Here is a 22,858-nt window from a genome sequence, read left to right on the forward strand (position 1 = left end):
ATATAAAACAAAGTCGTAAAAATAAAGAATAAAAAACCCCGAATCAGAGCGAACGTCCAAACTTTTGACCGGATTTGTTCGTGTATTTCTTCCAACGACAGTACACTACACGACGAAGCTCATGCGGCGCTTGTGTCCAGTCTCGTTGACCTTACCCGCATGCCCTCAAACCGAGACAGCGCCCTCAGTGGCCGGAGGGCTCGCAGCGTCCGCAGAGACTTGATGGCGCTCAGCTCAGAGTAGCCCAGAGCGTTAGCCACCAGGCTGACCAAGGACACCTGAGACGAGGAGGAGCAGGGGAAACGTCAGGATAAAAACAATTATTACAGCTCAAACAATCACACCGCTGTTTTAGCAGGTAGCGGACGGTTAGCGACGCTGTCAATCAAACCTGTTGCTAACGCTAGCGAGAGCAACCTCAGGGAAATCCGCAGCTTTCACTAAAGGTCAGGTTTTGCACGGATTCTTCTCTGATTTCATAACATAAATGCTTTAAATCTTCAAAACCCCTAAAAAGTTAGCTTAATAAGATTTAGCCTAGCCCTGATCTGAGCTCGCGCTAGCTCCGTTCTAGCAGTTAGCGCTCTGGTGCACGTTTCTGTCTTCACACGTCGGCGCTAGGACAGTATTCAGGTAGAAACATCTTCCACATCTTCTTACACTTCCTGGCGTAATCCCTCAGTCGTCCAGTTAAGAACGTTTCACTCTAAATCTTTTTTCTAGTCGACGCAATTTAATTAAATTTCGCTAACGCCATTCAAACTTACGTCAACAATGAGGAAGTCCAGCCAGCACCAGGCGTTGGTGAAGTACTTGACAAATCCGTACGCCACCCATTTCAACAGCATCTCCAGTATGAATATGTACGTGAACACTTTGTCTGCGTACTCCAGCACCGTTTTGATGTTCTTCCGCTGCTCGATGTAAATATCCTCGAAGGCCTGCGCAGAAACAACAAGCGTAAACACCAAAAATCACGACTTTAGCGAGAAGAAACGTGCCCCCGAGACGCAAACTCACCAACGCGCCGCTGCTGAGGAGGATCATGAAGATAATGAAGGACTCGAACCAGTTGTGCTCCACGATGATGAAGCAGGTTTTGCGTAGCGTCCACCAGCTTTTAAAATGGCTTCCTTCCTCGTTGATCTGGCAACACTGGAACCTGCGTACACAGCCTGGAACGACACGGCGTGAGACACAGATTTCAAGACGTTTGCGTCGTTCCCGTCGTGGAAATTATGGTAAACGGGCAGATTTTTTTTTTACAACTCCGAGGATCTCAAAGCGCTTTAGGTCAAGAAACCACGATCCTTCATACATCAGAGGACGCAGACACTGAGGCGCGGTGGGTTAAGTGTCTTGCAAAAACGACAACACGATAACGCAAAATCGGAAACTGTGGGTCAGTGTCTGTGACCGCTCAACCAGTGATGTTTTTTTTTACGTCGAGAGCAGGATTTGAATCGCCAACCGTAAGATCAGTGGACAAACGCTCAATCAACTGAGCTACTGTCGCCCCAGTTTTTGTAAATTATCTGTAAAATTAACCCAAAACTTATAAGAAAACTGTCTATGTTGGTTTATTACTTTCACACTGATGAAGAAACTGTTCCACTAACAAACTTTCTGCTGCAGTGGGACCAGAGCGATGGAGTAACGACACTTCAACCTCGTCCCGTAGGAGTCCAAAAGCGGACCGCAGGAGCTACTACCTTCCGAACGGGTCTGGAACGCTCGGGACACGGGCGGTGCTAGTCACGCCCCTACGTGGTCATTGGACGACCAGCAGCAACTACGGGTACGGGTACAAGTCGCCAAGTCGCGTTTTCATGCTCCGGGTCGAGAGGCAGAGGTCTCCTACGTAAAAAAAACAACTGACCCCACCTCAACGTGACTAATATTAGCTTAATCTTTATATTTTTATCTTTTTATTAACTGTCACGGGTCTTAGAAGAATTGCCGTGCGTTGTTATTATTGCATCCCGCACTTATTTTTATTACTTTGCTTCGTAACATTCAACATCGCACGCACACCTTTCAAGTCACACACTCACGTCCGGGATACTTCACTTTTTATCTTTTTATTAACTGAAAACTAAATCGATCTTGAATTATACTCCCATAAAGCTAAACTAACAAAAAAGATGTTTAGTATTCCAAGTTTGTGGCGCTGTGAGACGAGGCTAAAGCTAAAACTAGCGTAAACACTAAGCTAATTCCAGTTTTTACGCATTTATTTCACGTGTCTGCACATCCACGCCGCGCTGTAACCCTTTATACATCTTTTAATGACGCACTGGGGTTTGTTAGAGGTGCGTTTAGGTCAGTCCGGTCCATTTGGCCTCCTCCGTGAGGTCAAAGAGAGGTCACGCCTACACGTTAACGTTTGTACGGGGACGATCAAACGTGTGTGGACGTGTGAAATAAATGGAGACACGCATGAGCCTTTAGCCTCCTGTGAGACTCAAGTATTACACAAAGAACAGAGAGGCTTTAACACTTGAGAGTGAGAAGAGAAACGACACAAAAAACTGACATTTCTACCACGTCCTTCAGTCGTCCAGGTGCGACACAGAAGAAAAAAAACAGTTCTGTGGTAAAACTTTAGAGTGAAGAGCTGTAATCTGACTAGAAATGAAGAAGCCTCCATCTTTGCTCTAGAACTTTTGTCCAGTTTACAGAATAAATCTTTTCTTTTGTTCATATCCGAGATCAAATGCGAAGGAGCAAAACAGCGGTCGACAACACAACAAAAACAAAACAAAACAACACAACACCGTCTCCCGTTTCTTTCATTATACAATTGTGTTCTATAAAAATCTTATTATGAGATCAGATGTTGGCGTAATGTAATTTCCTCTCACCCTCCGTGAAGCAGGCCTCTGGGTCGAGCGACTCTTCAGGCTCGAGCTCGATCGAATCCACGCCGTCGCCCCCCGGAGGCCGGATGTCCACGGTGCTCCCCTCAGAGGAGCTCAGATGCGGCGGCTCCACGTCCAGCTTCTACACGAGTGAAGGAGAAAACGCACGGAGTCAGAAATAAGACCAGGGGGCACGAGGGGGACAAAGGAGCCAACCTTCTGAGCCTGTACCACTGTCATCTCCGTTCAGAAACTCTACACACCAGTGCCACGTTTCCCCTTTAGACCGGGCACTGCTGTAGCTCACAGAGTTGGGCTCTTTAAATCATCATCATCACATGCAGCATCGATCAAATGTACCCACAGGCGTTCGTTTGGTCTGCAGCTCGGGTCGGATTATGAGCGTTTTTGGGTCTCTGTGGGTACATTTGATGTGGCCTCTGTCTGAGGTAGAGTGCATGCAGAATTCCAGTGCATTATCAATCCAAGCCTGTATTAGTTCGAGCAGAGCATGTTCTCACGTATTTTCATGTCCACTGACAAATGACCCTTCGAATGTTTCAAATTTACGACTTTTCCCAGATTATCCGACTAAACGGGCACCCCCCCCCCCCCCTCTTTCGAACGTACCACCTACACCCCGGCCCATTTTACTCAGTGACATGAAAACACACACACTTTTTCATTCCTTTAAAAGCAGTGTACAAGCTCCTTCTGTTTGAGTTGACGTAGACGGAAACCACATTAGCTTACCAGCAAACACCAGTACTGTGCACTGTTTAAAAGACAGCATGTGGTCTGGTCCCATGCGTGAAAAAAAAGGACTTATGTTTGGCCTATGCATCTTAAGTAAACATATAGGGCTTATTCAGGTACTAAATACTACATATGCTGTCCACGTGGGGTACACCAAACTGTCCTCAGCTGTTCTTTGGTCTCCCTGCTGAGGTTAAAGGTCATATATTAGACAAAATGGACCCGTGTGAGCTTTAATCCATGTTATAACGCCGTTTCCTCCTCAAAAACAGACCTGGAGTTGCGTTTTTTTTTTCACTCACACATGTTTAAGTCACCGTTTATTATGAGTTTGTCTACATCTCCAAACCTCAAAACGCTCTGTTGCACTTTGTGACGTCACGAAGTGCTCATTAGCAGCTACATTTTGACCTTTTCTTCAGTACGAATTGGACATTTTCGAGCTGAAATCATCCAAACGAGTCTACGGGGAGCACTTCCTGTATCACCTTATGACATCACGAGGTGGAACGGAGCGTTTTCTGTTTGAGAGAAAGAACTCAGCCTAAATATGCAGGTTTTTTTGTGTGTGTTAAACATGTGTGAATGCAACAAAAACACAACTCCGGGTTTGTTCGCGACGAGGAAACCGCAGCGATATGGGCCCTTTAAACTGAATTTAAACGCTAACAGCTACGCGCAGTAAATGTGTTTTAAAGAGGAGGGGGGATTAAGGTGTCGTGAGGCGTTGTGTTTGGTTTTTTTGGGCAGATCGGGAGAGGTCTAAACGGTAACATGTCATCCTAGACAGTGCAGCAGCCCGGATTGCCGTGGGACCCAGCTAATACGGCGTGGGAATGATGGAAGCATGCTGCACAAGTGTTTTCTCAAAGGGATTTTTCCTTTGGCTTGACCTCCAGCACCAAAACACCCCTAGAGTTTGCGTATAGATCATTATGGAGAATTTAACCGTGCCGATTTGTTTGGAACTAGTACATTAACATTTGCAGCGGACAAAAGCTGACAACACAGGCAAGAAACCGTTTTTAGATTTACCGTTTTGTGTGTAGTTTTTTATTTTTTAGGTCAGATTTATTCACGTCGACACATGCTTAAGTTGTACACCATAGACTGTTTATACAAATGGACACAGCTAACTTGCTAGCCGCCGCGTTCTAAACAGGAAGTGATCATAAACGTGCTTCCTGCTTCATCGACTCTGGCTCCAGTTCGCTTTCTATTGAAAAACCGTGTCCTCTCTCTCTGTCCCTGCTGCTGTCAGACTCGTCGTTTTGGTCTTAAATGTTCGTATTAACCCGCTCTACATGATCCTGGGGTTTTTATTTCGCTATTGTGGCTTAAAATGTTCGTTTGCTCTACATATCAAACGGAAAAATACAGTTCTCCCGATAAATAATGTTGTAGTTTCCTATGAAATGTCTAAAAAGGTAAAGCCGTCAATTATAGCTGAACAAAAATCTGGTTTTAAAAAATATTAAATTGTAGCTGCTCCCCATCTGTATTAGATTTTCCGAAGTATAAGTCGCATCTGAGTATAAGTCGCACCTCCGGCCAAACTACGAAAAAATGTCTAACTTATAGTCCGGAAAATATGGTATTATAGGCCTATATTTTTATTGTGTGTTTTTTATTGTGTCCATAAATCAAGATATGAACATTCATAACGGACAAATCGGGCGCTTTCTTTTCTTTTCTCCCGCTAGTGTTAGCAATGGATTGGATTGACAGCGTTGCTAAGTCTGCGGTGCGAGCGAGAAGGGGCGTTACCGTCAACAGCCTCGCTCTGGATTGGCTCTTTGGTTGCTATGATACTTGCTGTCGGAATCCCAAATATGCAAATCTGTGTCCATCTGTATTGCGTACTGTATTTTCCGAAGTATAAGTCGCACTGGAGTATAAGTCGCATGCCCGGCAAAACTATGAAATAAAGTGTGACATGTAGTCCGGAAATTACGGTACTATAGGCCATCGGAAAAACCCGTCTATTTTTATTTCACTATTGTGTCTGTAAATCAAGATATGAACATTAATAACAGACAAATCAGGCGCCTTCTTTCTGCGAGGTCACTCCCGCTAGCGTTAGCAACAGGTTTGATTGACAGCGTTGCTAAGCGCCCGCCCCCTGCTAAACCAGCATTGCGGGCGGGATGGGGCGTTACCTTCAACATCCTCGCTCCGGATTGGCTCTTTGGTTGCTATGATACTCACAGCGGACTTCCTAACATGCAACTCGACTCCAAATTAGCCGCTATAACTGCTAGCCTCGGTGAGCTTCATTTGACTGGAGCGCTTCTTTACACAGTCTGTGGTGTAAACAGTACATGTGCTAATAAAAACAAAAGTATAGTTGCATCTTTTACGTAAAAAAAATCAATTTCTTTTCAAAGAGCATCTCCAAAACGACGCTCAGGATGTGGATTATGCCGTGTGTTATCCGTTCTGCCAGTGTGCAACAATTATATGTCGATTAAGTTGAGATTAAATAAATTCTGCAAGAAAAAATGTTTCATCAGTCCAATAATAGAAAACATGTACGAGTGTTTCATGTGCGTGTGTGTGTGTGTGTGTGTGTGAGCTATGATCCAAACAAATGAATTTTGACAACAACTAAAGCAAAATTCATTCTTCAGCTCTCTCCTCGCTCTCCTCCTCCTCCTCCTCCACCTCCACCTCCGCCTGTCTTCCTTCATTCTCAGGCTCAGTGTTTCGGAGTCCCATAAAACAAGCAATGGCGTTGAAAGCAAAGATCATGTCAGATGAGGGATTCAAGTGATGGGCAATGTGCTGGTGGAGCTCATTCCTAATGGCTGCTAACTGCGAAACAGCCTGATGCTCAAGGGTAAAACATGAGAGGGGAGAGGGGGGGGAAGGGGAGAACTCAAGATTACAGCGTTGAGTGCGCCGCTGTCTAAGGGGAGAGGGGAGAAAGCAAAGAGGTCGGGACGGGGGCGAGAGAGTGGGGGGGGCGGAGGGCAGACCAGGCAAAAACGAAAATGGGCAATCCATTGAAATCATGAGAAAAAATATGTTGTTTATCAGTAAATGGCATAGGCAGTCCTCATGGTTTGTGCTATGGTACAATAAAATGGTCTTACAAGTCTCCTGTCACTGAAAACCGTGAGAGCGTCTGTAACACAGCTGCAATAACAAACGGGGGTTAAACAGTAAGTCAGTCACACACCAAAAGCCACCAGTCTCCTCTCAATCACCCACAAGGCACAAAAGGAAGAACGTTAGTCATCAACACATTGTCACAGTAGATAGAACAATATATAAATACTTCGGCTGATATCACGTAGAAAAGTCAAACGCCTCAATAGAGGGTGTGAAGATTACTACGAGTGTTCTTATCTACTGTAAAGAGGCATACGGCGCCAGGGCTGTAAATAGTCCTATGGGTTGTTTTGAAACGAGGGAATTGGCTCCACACCCGGAGAGGCAGGTTGACATCACCGGGGAACTGTAGAGCACAGCCTGGCAACACTTAGCAAACAGCGAGTCCAAAAGATCTTTTATGCTCTATTTATGTTCGGTTCGCTGCCTACATTTATACGGAGAACCTTTCAGTAGCCGCGTGACTCAGCAGATGCAAACGGCCTGCGCCACAGTTCCGCGAAACAGTTTATTTCTTATATTAGCAACGGCCGTGTCTTACCTCTTTACTGCCCTCGATGTCTGACGAGTCGCTGCTGAAATCTTCGGTGTTGAGGTTCTCAAAGTCCGACTCTCCCACAGCTATGGGCACAGTGACAGTGAGGGTGGGGTTATGAATGAACGACATGTAGTCACACTCCTCCACAGGGTATTTCCCCGTGTCGCCACCGACGGGCACCACCAAGCCTCCGGGCCGGCCGTTTCCCTCCGTCACGTACACGCCGCTCGGGTCTTTAGTGATCTCCACCGACGTGTGGTTGGAGATGCAGTTTCCTTTGCCGTTGCTGTGCAGTTCGTCCAGGGGTTTGCTCTCCTCAGCCAGAGCCGAGGAGCCTTTCCCACCTCCGCCGAAGAAAAGGCTCCGGCAAAAGCTGCGGACGGAAGATTTGACGAAGGCGATGCCTCGTTGGATCCGCCCCACCGCGATCTGGAGGTTGTTCATTTCGCTGTCGTCGTCGGTCGCCGCGAGATTGTCGGCGCTGAACGAGCTCAGGAGCAAAGCCAGGAATAAGTTTAGAACCTGCAGAAAAAGTCATCAGCGTCAGGACAGAACTGTTATATACGCAATATCTAGACAAGGCTTAAAAAAAACACGGTTATATTAAACTAACTCCTTATTTTGCGTTTTAAATATAGACGATAAACGATATTAAAACCAAACATTAAAGCAGAATTATCCCCAAAAAGGTATTATTATTCATGTATAAAACTGTTAAAAAATATGGACTGCAATAAATAAATAAATAACAGAACAGTTTAGCAGTTAGCGCGCATCTATAACGAGTCATGGAGGTTCATAAATCAACGTTCTACAACTCAAATCCCATCGTGCAACAGTAAAATAACCAAAAAGCTCCCCACAAGTCCAAAGAAAACGTCCCCAAACTAAACTGACGTGCAAAAATAACAGTTCTATCTGTCGTGTACTGACCGATACTCTTCGTAAACGCACAATAAACATTAAATACAGTAGGAATCGTTCATACCACCAGATTTCCAATGACCATGACCATCATAAACACGATGAGGCACATGGTTTGCCCGGCCACTTCCATACAGTCCCACATGGTCTCGATCCATTCTCCGCAAAGCACCCGGAAAACGATGAGGAACGAGTGAAAGAAATCGTGCATGTGCCAGCGCGGCAGCTCGCAGTCTTCCGAAATCTTACACACGCACTCCTTGTAGCTCTTCCCGAAAAGCTGCATTCCCACCACGGCGAAAATGAACACGATGATGGCCAGGACCAACGTCAGGTTTCCCAGAGCGCCCACGGAGTTCCCGATGATCTTAATGAGCATGTTTAAGGTGGGCCAGGACTTCGCCAGTTTGAAGACTCTCAGCTGGAAAGAACAAGGATAACGGGTTTGACGTTTGCTTGCGTTTATACGACGACCGCTAGCTAACTGTGCCTCAAAGCTAACATCACTTATTCAAATCGGAAAACAGAGTAAACAACCCATTACAAATCAAAATAATTAAAATAAAGACTACGTGATTGTTTTTAAATCTACAATACTTTGATTTATGTTGTTGTTTTAATATTTACTACGCCTCAAAGTTAGCATTATCGTTAGCATTGAGACACAAACATCTCTCAAGTGTCCTCCAGTAACGTACAGTATTCTTTTTTTTATGTGTGTAGTGTTTAACAGCTCCCTGTCCACTGCCTCATCTTTAAATATTTACTCATTTCAGCGCAACTTGGCAAAAACCTCATAAAGATAAAACTGGACAGGAAGTAGCAGTGACGCTAGCTTATTTTGTGCAGTATACTTGGTGGTTGTAAGCGACTTCTATAGCCACAGCTGCCCTGGACTGGACTGACAGAAGTGTGCAACCAAACTGTGCCATTATCCCCTTCAAATACCAATTACTTATTCACAAACCACATATATACAGTAACAAGAAGTACTATATTTTCTGGAGTATAAGTCGCACCAGCCAAAAAATGCATAATAATGAAGAAAAAAACATATTTCACATATAAATCTCATCTGAGTATAAGTCGCACCCCCAGCCCAACTATGAAAAAAAAAAAGTGCTTACAACTACCAAGTACAGTGCACAAAAATAAGCTAACGTCACTGCTACTTCCTGTCCAGTTTGATCTCCATGAGGTTTTTGCCGAGTCGCGCTAAAGTAAATAAATATTTAAAGATGAGGCAGTGAACAGGGAGCTGTTCAACGCTACACAAATAAAATGAATACTGTACGTTACTGGAGGACACTTGAGAGATGTTTGTGTCTCAATGCTAATGCTAATGCTAACTTTGAGGTGTAGTAAATATTAAAACAACAACATAAACTGAAGTATTGTAGTTTTAAAACAATCAGGTAGTCTTTATTTTTATTGTTTTGAATTGTAATAGGTTGTTGTTGCTCTGTTTTTCAATTTGACTAAAGTGACGTTAGCTTTGAGGCGCAGTTAGCTAGTTAGCACATCATATTAAGTGTCTCTCACAGTCTCCCAAAGGCAAAATTGTATCTATAGATTTACGGTACACCTTGTATATAAAAATAGGTTTTGAATCCATGTTTCGTTACTGAAAACACAAAATCTTACCAATCGAAATGACCTGAGCACGGACAGTCCTTCCACGTTAGCTAAACCGAGCTCCATCAAACTCAAACTAACGATGATGCCGTCGAAGATGTTCCAACCCTCCTGGAAATAATAGTACGGGTCCAACGCGACGATCTTCAAGCACATTTCTGCCGTAAAAATCCCCGTAAACACCTGGAGAGAAGACAGTATATATGACGACTCGTGGTCATTCTTCTATTATTACTTCTAATCTACGTGAGGACACTTGCCAGGTTTCCGACACTGAGAACATTATTAAACTCGTTAGTCATGGGGTAGTGCTCCATGGCCATGAAGAGGGTGTTGAGGACGATGCAGATTGTGATGGCCAAGTCTACAAACGGGTCCATAACCACCATGCTGACGATCTCCTTGATTTTGAGCCAGGCTGGATTACAGTCCCAGATCAGACATGTGTTGGCGAACCGGTACCAGCAGGGGGGGCACTTCTGTCTGGATTCTTCAAGTTCTGAAACAAAATATTTTATCAGTGTTACACATTTATAAAAGCTACACATTAATTTAGCTCATCGACTGTGTAAAGAAGTCAGTTAAACGAGCGCGACGTCAAATATAGCGTCCGGCTCCAGTCAAATGAAGCTCATCGAGGCTAGCAGTTATAGCGGCTAATTCGGACCCGTATTTGCATATTTGGAATTCTGAACGCGAGTATCATAGCAACCAAAGAGCCGATCCGGAGCGACGCCGTTGAAGGTTACGTCGCTTTCCGTCTGCGCCGCTGGTTTAACAAACGCTGTCAATCAAACCTGTTGCTAACGCTAGCGGGAGCGACCTTAAGAGAAAGACGGCGCCTGATTTGTCTGTGATTCGCGGACACAATAGCGAAATAAAAATAGCTGGGTTTCAGGCGACATCACAACATTCTATCGGCTTATAGTGTCGTATTTTCCAGATTACAAGTCGCACTTTTTTCATAGTTTGTCCGGGGGTGCGACTTATACTCAGATGCGACTTATACGTGACATTATTTGAATATATAATTTCACATTTTTGTTATTATCACGCTGACAACCGCGCAAGGGCAGCATGACAGAGGACACGCCGCTTCATTTACCTCCGGAGAAGAATTCAACGGATTTATTGATTTGCAGTGAGATCCAGAGTAAACTTGTTGCTTGTTTTTTCTGCTTTATTTATCTGATTAACTGTTAATATAAAACCAGACACGTGTTCAGTTCTGTCTGTGCTTCATGGAGCTGAATAAATATAAATGTGTTACGTTAGCGTGATGTACTGATATTCAGCCTGTTGTATTTTATTTTATTTTTTAATTGAATTTAATACATTTATTTTTTTATTTATAATTATTTATCATTTTTATTTTTATATATATTTTTTATTTTATTGCATTTCATTTATTTTATTTATTTTTATTTTTTATTATTTTATTATTATTTTTTATTGTTTTTATTTTTTTATCATTTTATTTTTATTACATTTTTACTTGTCTTTAAAGATAAAATGTCTGTTCTTGGTCTTGGATTTTGTAAAATAAATTTCCCCAAAAATGCGATTTATATATGTTTTTTCTTCATTATTATGCTTTTTTTTGGCTGGTGCGACTTATACTCCAGAAAATACGGTAATACAGATGAGAAGCAGCTACAACTTAATATTTTTTAAAAGCAGATTTTTGTTCAGATATAACTGATCGCTTTAACTTTTAGACATTTCATAGGAAAGTACGAGGGTCAATCAATAAATAAGGTGAATTTTTCGGTATAAGGACTTTTAATACAGATAGAAGCTTACTTTTTTTTATTTATTTTTTTTGCTTTACTTGTTTTTCACATGGATTTAATTTCTTTTGCAGATTAAAAAAAACTTTGGCGATTAATAAAAATGGCCGACCAAGAAGCTCCAGGATTGAACAGCGGTCAGTTATCACGTTTTTGGTTCCTGAAGGTGCAAACCCGTTGAAATTCATAGGAGAATGTCCCTGTGTCTGGAGCCACATGTTTCAGCAAAAAAAATGTCTCCAAGTGGCTAAATTGTTTAAAGACGGACGGAGCACCTTCAGGAACCAAAAACTTGATAACTGACCGTTGTTCAATCCTGGAGCTTCTTGGTCGGCCATCTTTGTTAATCGCCAAAACCCTCAAAGTTTTTTTTTGATCTGCAAAAGAAATTAAATCCATGTGAAAAACAAGTAAAACAAAAAAAAAAGTAAGCTTCTGTCTGTATTAAATGTCCTTACACCGAAAAATTCACCTTATTTATATTTTTCCATCTGGTATGTAGAGTGAACGAACATTTTAAGACCAAAATGACGTGAAAGAAAGAGAGAGGGGCCACAGTTTTTCAATGTAAAGTGAATTGGAGCCAGAGTCGATGGAGCCGGAAGTGCGCCCATGATCACTTCCTGTTTGAAACGCGGTGGCTAGCAGGTTAGCTACGTCCTTTTATATAAACAATCTACGGGTTAGCCTGATTAACGCCGTGTCAGACCTTCCATGGTGTTGGTGAGGATACTGGCCACGCTCATGGCTCGCGGTCGGCCTCCGGGTTCATCCAGATAATCCATGGACGGCTGATGGAACGAGCGCCGCTTCTTCAGTTCCGTGTCCGTGGTTGTGCCCTGAAATGAAAGTAGACTTCAAATAAACAACTTTTCGTCATGGCGTTCGCTCTCAAACGGGTAAGTGGTTTAAGATTCAGAAGCGGTTTAGCCGAAATGAAAGCGAAACTGTGTTAGCGTGAAGAAAATCTGGTTTAGTTAGTTGTCAAATAAAAAATAAACAGTTAAAAAGGTCCTATATTATGCAGAATTGACTCTTGTGAGGTTTAAATCATGTTATAATGTTGTTACTTCCTCAAAAACATAAGCTGGAGTTGTGTTTTTTTTAAATTCACACCTTTATTTTTAGTCTGTCTACATCTCCAAAGCTCAAAATGCTCCGTTCTACCTTGTGATGTCATGAAGAGGTATAGTTTTCAAGTTAACATTCCAAAGTTTGAAATTACCCAAATGATTCTAGTGAAGTTTTAAAAATGTATGGAGTTTTAAAACACTTCCTGGTTCACTTCCTGGTATTACCACATGACATCACAAGGTGGAACGGAGTGTTTTCTGTGTCTAAATCTGCCACGTTTGTGTGTTAAACATGTGAAAACGCAACTCCAGGTCTGTTTGTGACGAGGAAACGACATTAGAACAGATCAGAAAACAGCGTAATATGAACCATTTAAAAAAAACCACATCTGTGAGTGACATAATAAAAATAAAAATGGGAAAAATAAAAGATGAAATCGACGAGTCACCTCAGGCAGCAGGAGACCTACAGGAGAGGTGGTGACAGACGTGCCTCCGACCAAAGACACCACACCATTGCAGTCGACGGCGCAGTGCATTTTGCCGTTGGCGGGCAGAATGACCCGCGGTGCCCCCAGGCTGGTCTGACTGATGGCGCTGCAACGCCGCTCCAACCGCCGCGGGAGGAACAGCGAGCCCCGTCTGCTGTCGTTCTCCTCAAATGTGCTGTGCTCGTCGTCCGCGAAGTCGTTCTCCGAGCCCATGTCACGAGCTCGGCCGCGGAAACTGAAGAGGCTGGCTCTGCTGTTCCTCCGGGGGGAGAAGAGCGACCCCCGGATACTGAGGAGGGACTGAAACACAGGACGGGACATGTTACAGAAGAGCTTTAACCGGTTTAGAGCTCCAGTAAAATGAAGCTCATCGAGGCTAGCAGTTATAGCGGCTAATTTGGAGCCGTGTTTCGACCACAAGTATCATAGCAACCAAAGAGTCGATCCAGAGCTTCCCATCGGCAAAGCTGGTTTAGCAGGGAGCAGGCGCTTAGCAACGCTGTCAATCAAACCTGTTGCTAACGCTAGCAGGAGCAACCTCGGGGGAAAAAAGCCGCCTGATTTGTCTGTTATCAGTGTTCATTTCTTGAGTTACGGACAAAATAGCGAAATAAAAACCCCAGGATCATGTAGAGGGTTAATACGAACATTTAAGAACAAAATGACGAGTCTGACAGCAGCAGAGACAGAGAGAGGAGCGACAACTTTTCAATGTAAAGTGACTTGGAGCCAGAGTCGATGGAGCCGGAAACGCGCTCATGCTCACTTCCTGTTTGGAGCGTGGCGGCTAACAGGTTAGCTATGTCCATTTATATACACAGTCCATGATTTACACATGATTTAAACCTGAACTATCACTGCAGTAGCTGTGAAATCATCTTAAAGTCATCGTAAAATGGTAATTAGTCACTTTTTTGCATACGCTTTTCTACCTTAAAGTCACTCAAAGTACTTTACACCGATGAACCACTGCTGTTTATTCACTTTTAACAATATTGCAGATTTATAATTATATACGTTTTTGTGGTTTAAATCTGGGTTTTTGTGTAAATTAGTTAATATTTTCTCATTTATCGTCTGTATACATCATAGTGTAGTAGTGTCTGTGTGTCCCTCAGTCGTCCAGGTCCGATCCAGAGTAAAATCCAAAGTTAAATCTGTCAACTGGACAAAAAGTTATAGGAGTGAAGACGTTTCGCTTCTTCAGTTCTGGTCAGATTACTGCTGGACACTGCCTTATATCGGAGCAGCCAAACATCTTCACTCCTAAAACTTTTTGTCCAGTTGACAGATTTAACTTTGCTTTCATTAAGTTGAAGCAGAAGTTTTACCTGGTTGGGTGAAGAGCATCTTTTGTCGTACGAGAGCCTGTTGGCGTCTATGGAGAAGCGGAAACTCGACCTCTTGATGCTGTCCTCGGACTCCGACTTGTGGAACTTTTCCCGGACGCCGCGCTCCTCCTCCTCCTCCCTCTGCTTCCTCTTCTTGCGCCTGTTGCGTCGCTCCTTGGCGCTTTTGGAGCTGAGCTTAGACGCCCCCGAGGAGGACTCCGAGGTGAGGCCCCCTCTCCCGCTGTACTCGCCGCTCTCGGTGGCTGCTGCCGCGGCAACCTGCCAGCCAATGGGAGCACAAACACAGTTGTCATGGTAACGGCGACTATCTCAGAGCTTCTTCTGCCGACGAGAGTGGAGGAGAGGCTGGCAGCCGAGCGCCGGGCCCGAGCAGCCAAACAAGAAACCGTCTAAAAATGGACCGTGTTTTCAACTCATCAGCACAGATCTGTAGATTATTTCAGCTCGGACTAAACGTTTCATCTGTTAAATATTGTAAACATTTCTACCATGTTCCTGATTTTTACTAAAATATATTCAGAGCCAGGACTAGTTTTATTGCAAATGTCAGAAAGCTCATCATGAAAATCTCTAGATCAGCTTATCGCTTAATAAATGCACAGTCAAAACAGTATATTTTGAGGATTTGCACAATTTCTTTGCAAAAAATTGGAAGATTTGTGTATTTTTGTTGCAATAAAAATAGATTTGAGCTGAGGAAACCTGAATAAGTGACTTCTACGGTTGATTTTTGGTTAATGTATTGCAGCCCATGTCTTTTAATGAGACTGTTGATTTAAAAATGGTTTACTGACTTGTTATTGACACAGTTGGTTAAAATAGTTTCAGTATTATCGTTTATTGCGATACCGCTCTGGGGCGATATTTCGTGCTTCAAAATGTGTTATCGTGACAGGCCAAAGAGCCAATCTGACGCGAGGTTGTTGCTGGTAACGCCCCTTCCCGTTCGCACCGCTGGTTTAGTGTCAATCAAACCTGTTGCTAACGCTAACAGGAGCAACGTCACGGGAAAAAAAGGTGCCTGATTTGTCTGTTATTAATGTTTATATCTTGATTTACGTACACAATCGTGAAATAAAATGTGCCAAAATGACGAGTCTGACAGCAGCAGTTACAGACAGAGGGGGATTGAACAGTTTTTAAATCATCGAAGGAGCAGGAAGCGCGTCCATAGTCACTTTCTATTCGTAACGCGGCAGCTAGCCTGTTAGCCGTGTCCGTTTATAATTTAAAAAATACATTCGCTAAGTCCCCGATTTGTGTTTGCAACGTTTGGAGAAGTAAACAAATCCGTAGGCGTCGCTTTTATTATGTCGTTACAGCCAAATCTGCATTAGCAATCTAAATGTGCGGCCGCGTGATAAGCCGCGCGCGTGTGGGAAGAACAGCAGCTCCAACGGGGGACTGCGAGAACATAGATCAGGCCCGTAATGACAGAACTATAAATACTGACCTTTCACAAATGAGGTTGAAATGGGGGAAATCAGTCACTGGGTTTTGAACGTAGACACTGACAAATACCTAAGCTTATGTCGTTAGCATGGAAAGGTTAAGCTAATCGCTACACGCTAATCTTTCTTTACAGACATAAGCGTACACTAAAGGTCCTGTATTACGTAACGCTGACTTTTGTGAGCGTTTAGTCGTGTCCTAATGCCGTTACCTCCTCAAAAACAGACCTGGAGTTGTGTTTTGTTTTCATTTATTATTAATCTGTTTACATTTCCGAAGCTAAAAATGCTCCGTTCCACCTTGTGATGTCATGAAGTGGTAGTTTTCACGTTATCAGCTCATTTTTTTAAACGTTTTAGTTCAGTAGAGATAAGCGGCAATTCCAGGGCTGAAATTATTATCCAAACGATTCTAGAAATGAACGTGCGTGGAGTTTAAAAACACAGCGGGGCACTTCCTGTATTACCACTTGATGACATCACAAGGTGGAACGGAGTGTTTTTTTCAGTTTGAGAGAAGAAAAACGCAGCTCTAGGTCCGTTTGTGACGAGGAAACGACATTAGAACAGATCGGAAAACGGCGTAACACGACTCCTTTAACATCGGGAGCGCGATTTAAAACAACGCAACACTTACAAAAACCATCTGTTGCTTAAACTGTAGGTTACGTGTGTTTTTAAAAAGGATTAAACCGTTTTATTAGTCCGTTTCTCAGGTTATAAAGCAATAAACTTGGCAGATGAGGTGTGGGCATTTTCACTCGCTAACACGGGTGGCGAAACTCTCACCTTTCTTGAAATAACTGGCAGCAAACGCGCGGAGTACGTTAAGATTATCGCGCTTGGAAATCCGTTTATCCTTCTCTTCTTGTTGTTTCCAAGGCGCCTGGTAATTTTCTCCCGGAAGGTCATGTAAGGACTCCCAGCCCCGAGGGAAAACAGAGAGGTGTCAGTCGCCGGGACGATAAATCCTGCTCCGTTGCCGTGGGTTACGCTGCTTTGGGATGAAGAGAAATCGCTCCGAGTTGCTTTATTTCATGATTATAAGCCGCACGAGACGAGACGTTTGAGTAACTTTATATTTGTGGCGTCTTACAGAGAAACTATTCACGGGTTTTCAGCGTTCTGGTTTTTTAGCCGCCATTTTGAGCACTTTGTTACAATTTGAAGCACGTACTGGCAACGGTGGGAATATTTTAAGGTCATTTGAGGTCATTTTTAATAATTTGGAGCCCACACGTAGCATTGATCGTGCTGTTGTTTTATTATAATGTTTAATTTTGTGTAGACGTCCTATTTCTCCACAGCAAAAATCTGTTTTAAATCAGTTGTTTTTTTTATTTCATATGATGTTACAAATTACAACAAATAGGCTCTGATCACAGCAGCATGCTAGCTAGCTCGCTGTGTCTCAAAGCTAACAGTCACTTTTAGTAAAATCTGAAAATATAAATAAACAACCTACTAAAATTCAAATTAATCAAAAATAAATACTTGTTTTTAAATGTGGACTACTTCATACTTCAGGTTGTGGTGTTATTTTAATATTTATTATGCCTCAAAATTAGCATTAGCGTTAGCATTGAGACAAACATCTCTCTTGTGTCTCTGGTGAAGTGTCGTGTTTAACATGTCGTCAGTGACGTCCACCTGCTGCTCCCTGTCCACTGTGTGACCCTAACCCTCTGACCTCTGACCCCTGACCTCTAACCCACGTGCAGCTGCCTGTCCACTGCCTCATCTTTACATATTTATTTATTTTAGCGTGACTCGGAAAAAACCTCAGAGATAAAATAGTGACAGTGACACTAACAATAATAATAATTTTTTAATATATATTTTTTTTATTGTTATTATTTGTTTTATTTTGTATTTTTTATGTATATATATTATATGTATGTATATATTTATTTATTTATGTATTTATTTATTGCAAACAGTGAGGTTGCCAGGGGCGGTTCTGCAAAGTCATGTTATGTGTACCATAGTTTCCGGAGTATAAGTCGCACCAGCCAAAAATGTAATAAATAAAGTAAATAATAATAAAGAAAAAAACATATTTCACATAAAAAAGTGCAACTTATAGTCCAGGAAATACAGTAATTGTATCAATGTAATGTAGTGTGTTTAAACCTTAATAGAAAACACTTTATATGGTATTTAATGTTTTTATAAATGTTTTTCTAAGTCACCTGCAAACGTCTTTAAAAGCGACGATCACATAACTATCAATCTAATGAAAAAACATCATCCTTGCCTGCGCTTCTTCCTGTTGCCTCTTGAGCTGCTCCAGCATCGCCTGAAACTCCTCCTCCTTCTGCTGGGCTTCTTCTATCGTGGCTTGGTTCTGCTCGTCGTACGCCATCGCCACCACGGCCAGGATCAGGTTCACGAGATAGAACGAGCCCAAGAAGATGACCAGGACGAAGAAAATCATGTACGGTTTACCTGCCGCTCGTAACGTCTGAGCGGAGATGAAATTACAGAGAAAAGTTTAATTATTATTATTGTGTTTCATTGCACAGTCGGCATGTAAATAGCGTTTTCTTTTCATTGTTTGTTGACCCTGTTCCGGTCAAGTGCCACTATAGAAAAAACACACAAAGCGTACTTCTTGCATAACAGGTTCTGCGATTAGTAGACAAAGACGAACTACTTTGAACAACCCTCTTATCCATTAGCGAATGTTTGCGCAGGTTTTGTTTGAATATTGTTTTGGCGTTGTCACGGGTCTATTTGTTTTCGAAATGCGTTGACGGAAGGGATTAAGTAGCATATTAAAAATGATTTATATCCGGAAATAACGTAACGTACTTGCTGGTAGAGATTTTCCCAGTAATCTTGCGTCATGAGTCGGAAAAGCGAGAGGAACGCCCAGCTGAAGGTGTCAAAACTGGTGTAGCCGTAGTCCGGGTTACGACCGGCTTTGATGCAAGTGAAGCCCTCCGGACACAGCCTAAAGAAAAACAGTGAAATATTAGTTTACGTACGTGAAATAAAGTCTACAGCGTTAAAAAAGTGTAAACACAGGGGCGGCGCCAGGTTTATTTGATTGGAGCAGCTACGGGGGGGCTAATCTTCACTAGGGGGGCTCACTTGACGTGTTACTTAACCCTCGTGTTTTCCTCCCAGTCGAGTTACGTTGAACTTCCTCTGGTCTCAATTTGACCCCAATTCATTTTTCTTATAACTCAGCCATAAAATAACATACTTTTTTTTTTTTTAGATATAATTTGGAGCTTATTTTCTGTCTGACTTTTGTTTATTTTGGTTGGTCGGCCATATTTTAGTAAAGACTGTGCATTTTTTGGACCTCAAAATCTCCTGTAACTCTTAATTTCCATCACTGTCCTGTGTTTGCCGAGTGCAGAGGAGGAAATTAAGTCGATTTGAGTTATAAAAGAAACAAAATGGCGTCAAATTGAACTTTAACATAACTTGTTTTTCAGACGTTTCTTATTATACAATCAACATTTTTTCAAGTGGCCCAATTTTCAACGTATTTGATGAAGAAATGTCTGAGGGAGTTATTTTTTGGGTCATAAATTACCCCAGGACGACACAAGGGTTAAATGTAGTTAGCTCCTGTAGTGATTTTCAAACCCGTAAATGGACGTAGCTAACCTGCTAGCCACGGCGTTCCATCGACTCTGGCTCCAATTCACTTTCTATTGAAAAACTGTGGCCCTTTTCTCTGTAATACTCCTAATTTTGGTCTTAAATCTTCGTATTAACCCGCTCTACGTGATCCTGCATTTTTTATTTCGCTGTTTTGTCCGTAAATCAAGATATGAACATTAATAACAGACAAATCGCTGGCGCTTTCTTTTCCCGAGGTCACTCCAGCTAGCGTTAGCAACAGGTTTGATTGACAGCGTTGCTAAGGTGGGAAGGGGCGTTACCTTCAACAGCCTCGCTCCAGATTGGCTCGCCGGTTGCTATGATACGCGCGGACGGAATTCCAAATGTAGAAGTCAGCTCCAAATTCGCCGCTATAACTGCTAGCCTCGACGAGCTAGCGCGCTGTGGGTGACGTCACACTTCTTTACACAGTCTATGATCAAACTAATACGGAATAACTTTAAATTGTAGGCTCATTTTGAACGCTCGAATATGAAAATGGGGGAAAATGTTTGGGGGGGGAGCCATGAGGGACCCCTTCAGTCGCCCCCTCGAGACCCCGTTCCTGGCGCCGCCCCTGCACGAACACACAAACAGTCCTCGTGACCCCGCAGATTCCACTTGTGAATGTGTAGGCTGGAGCGTCTCCTCTAAAGACGTCACTTTTAATTGGCCATTTAAATAAAACATGTCACGTCTTACCCGGCGCCGCTGCCGTTCCCACAGAGCAGAGCGTCCCTACGACCGGGGAGGAAATAATAATTATCTGCAGAAGTGAACACAGAAACACCAGTGGTTAGGAAGTCACGAGTCGAATGCATTTTACAACACTTTTTCTTTGCAAAACTGCGGAGATCTGGGGGATTTTTGTTGTAAAAAGTATAAGATTTGAGCTGTAAAGGAGTGAATACGTCTCTTTTATGGCTAATTACTGGGACATTCTGCTGTTTATTTGCTGCAGCTCAGGCCTTTAATGAAAACATCTAATTAAAATTGTTTACTGGGATTATCTTGCATTATTTAAATCTTAATTAGTGACAAAAAGTTGTTTCCGTATTATCGTTTATCGCAATATTTCTCTGTAGTGACATCGCGCAAAGGCCTAACTGTTATTGTCATTTTTTTGTCAATAATGAAAATAAATACACGAAAATAACATGTTTACAGTCAAAAAGATGCATTTAATTAATATGGTGACAAAATGAGTCGTTATATTTCTGTGAGACTAATTACAAACAAAGACTGGAGCTCGACAGTGACGCCTGCCGCACGACTCCAGAGCAAAATGTCCTATTTATTTTTCTCATATACTTTACCAAAAAAATTAATATTAAAAGTTGGGATAATCAGCTACATCGAAATTAACGACAACAAGATCTATAATTTTATACACCAAAGTTTATTAAAACATTTTGCTGAATCTCATGTTTTAAAAGTGCGTTTTGGACTTAAAACAACCGTGTTATGGATATTAGTTAGCATGTAGCTGTTTAGCATGTAGCCGTTTAGCAGGCAGCTAGTTAGTACATAGCCAGTTAGCACTTAGCTGTAAAGGACATTGCCAGTTAGCACGTAGCTGTTAAGGAAATAGCCAGTTAGGAGGTAGCAGGTTAGCACATAACTGGTTAGCACGTAGCTGTGAAGGACATAGCCAGTTAGAACGTAGCTTTTAAGGACGTAGTGGGTTAGCACATAACTGGTTAGCACTTAGCTGTTACAGATGTAGCCGGTGAGCACGTAGCCGGTTAGCACATAACTGTTAAGGACGTAGCCAGTTAGCACGTAGCCGGTTAATACGTAGCTGGTTAGTATGTAGTTGGTTAGTGCATAGCCAGGAGCACGTAGTCGGTTAGCACATGGTTAGCACGTAGCCAGTTAGCATGTAGCTTGTTAGTACATAGCTGGTTTAAACGTAGCCGGTTAGTATGTAGCTAGTTAGCATGTAGCCGGTTAGCCTCTGCGATGCCTTTAAACTCTTAATATTTAAGTTTTTCCAAAAGTCTATGGGAAAACGAAAGTCAAATTTACTTCTGGACCCTGAGCAGGCGTCACTGTCCAACTCCATGAACTAAACTCACAAAAAAATGACATTATTATTTATGTTTCACTAAAATAAACTTCCTGTAATTAGGATTAGCCCCGTCACAATGAAAACTATACCAATTTAGGTATATTTAAGTGTGGAGATCTGTGGTACTTTTGTTGTTTTGCGCTGCAGACGGCTGACGGCGTCTCGTTCTTTGTCACACCGCGCTCTTGTTGATATCGCGCTGGCGTCGGTGAGTCACCCTGCTCTCGCGGCTCTCCTGCTCATGCCACACAGATGGACACTAGACGCTGACGGAGAGCGGCGGAGGGGGACGGGTTGTTGTTACCGATTATCTGCCACATTTGCTACGTTTGGCCCCGGGGCTTCGTGGCGGAGTCGGAGTCGCTGTAGATCACGGCTGTTTGACTCTCGACACCACGGCCGAGTCTGAGTCAGTGAGTCTGTCTGCGGCGTAATGGACCCGGTTAACTCCTGGCTACAGGTCGTAAACGGCGTTGCTATTTTCTTATTGCAAAACCGAAAATCATTTTTAATCACAAGAGACCAGGCTGTGTTTTTGTTTGTTATAACCAGAGTGGACAGAGAAATCAAAATGTCTCCGCAAGTGTACGTGAAAAAATACTAAAAAAAAAGTCAAATTACACAAATAATCTCTGTTCTAATGTTGTTTCCTCGTCACAAACAGACCTGGAGTTGTGTTTGGTTTCACTCACACATGTTTAACACACAAAAAAGTTCCTCTCTTAAACTGAAAACTCTCTGCTCCACCTTGTGATGTCATCATGTCGTAATACAGGAAGTGCTCCGTCGTGTTTTTAAACGTCATACGCCTTCGCTAGAATCATTTGGATCATTTCAGCTAATCTGGAATTGCCAATCGATACTGAACTAAAGGTAAAAGGAGCTGTTAGCTTGAAAACTGCCACTTTGTGACATCACAAGGTGGAACGGAGCATTTTCTAATAATAAAGTGTCACTCAAACATGTGTGAATGAAACAAAACACAACTTCAGGTCTGTTTTTGAGGAGGAAATGGCATCAGAACATGATAAAAGCTCATAAGAGTCAATTTTGTGTAATATGGGAAATTTAAAACACAGTGGAGCACTTCCTGTATTACCACATGATGACATCACAAGGTGGAACAGAGTGTTTTCTGTTTGAGAGAACAACTAAATATGCTGGGTTTTTTGCATCTTTTA

The 22,858-nt window shown here is 42.6% G+C and overlaps 1 protein-coding gene across 1 annotated transcript in view; it reads right to left on the bottom strand.

Annotated features, from left to right (window-relative positions):
- The window catches only part of scn1lab (sodium channel, voltage-gated, type I like, alpha b), a 43,266-nt gene that overhangs the window by 11,573 nt on the left and 8,835 nt on the right, over positions 1-22,858 (bottom strand). The window contains exons 7-20 of the mRNA XM_055227478.1: positions 20,309-20,372; positions 18,800-18,941; positions 18,243-18,449; positions 14,514-14,792; positions 13,141-13,482; positions 12,328-12,457; positions 10,089-10,327; positions 9,838-10,011; positions 8,258-8,614; positions 7,273-7,791; positions 2,865-3,003; positions 1,021-1,175; positions 768-941; positions 156-278 (exon numbers count right to left, since the gene is read on the bottom strand). Coding sequence (XP_055083453.1) covers positions 156-278; positions 768-941; positions 1,021-1,175; positions 2,865-3,003; positions 7,273-7,791; positions 8,258-8,614; positions 9,838-10,011; positions 10,089-10,327; positions 12,328-12,457; positions 13,141-13,482; positions 14,514-14,792; positions 18,243-18,449; positions 18,800-18,941; positions 20,309-20,372 — 3,044 coding nt within the window. The remainder of the gene's footprint in view (positions 1-155; positions 279-767; positions 942-1,020; positions 1,176-2,864; positions 3,004-7,272; positions 7,792-8,257; positions 8,615-9,837; positions 10,012-10,088; positions 10,328-12,327; positions 12,458-13,140; positions 13,483-14,513; positions 14,793-18,242; positions 18,450-18,799; positions 18,942-20,308; positions 20,373-22,858) is intronic.

Source organism: Periophthalmus magnuspinnatus, chromosome 2 (genome assembly GCF_009829125.3).
Source record: "Periophthalmus magnuspinnatus isolate fPerMag1 chromosome 2, fPerMag1.2.pri, whole genome shotgun sequence".
Classification (NCBI taxonomy): domain Eukaryota; kingdom Metazoa; phylum Chordata; class Actinopteri; order Gobiiformes; family Gobiidae; genus Periophthalmus; species Periophthalmus magnuspinnatus.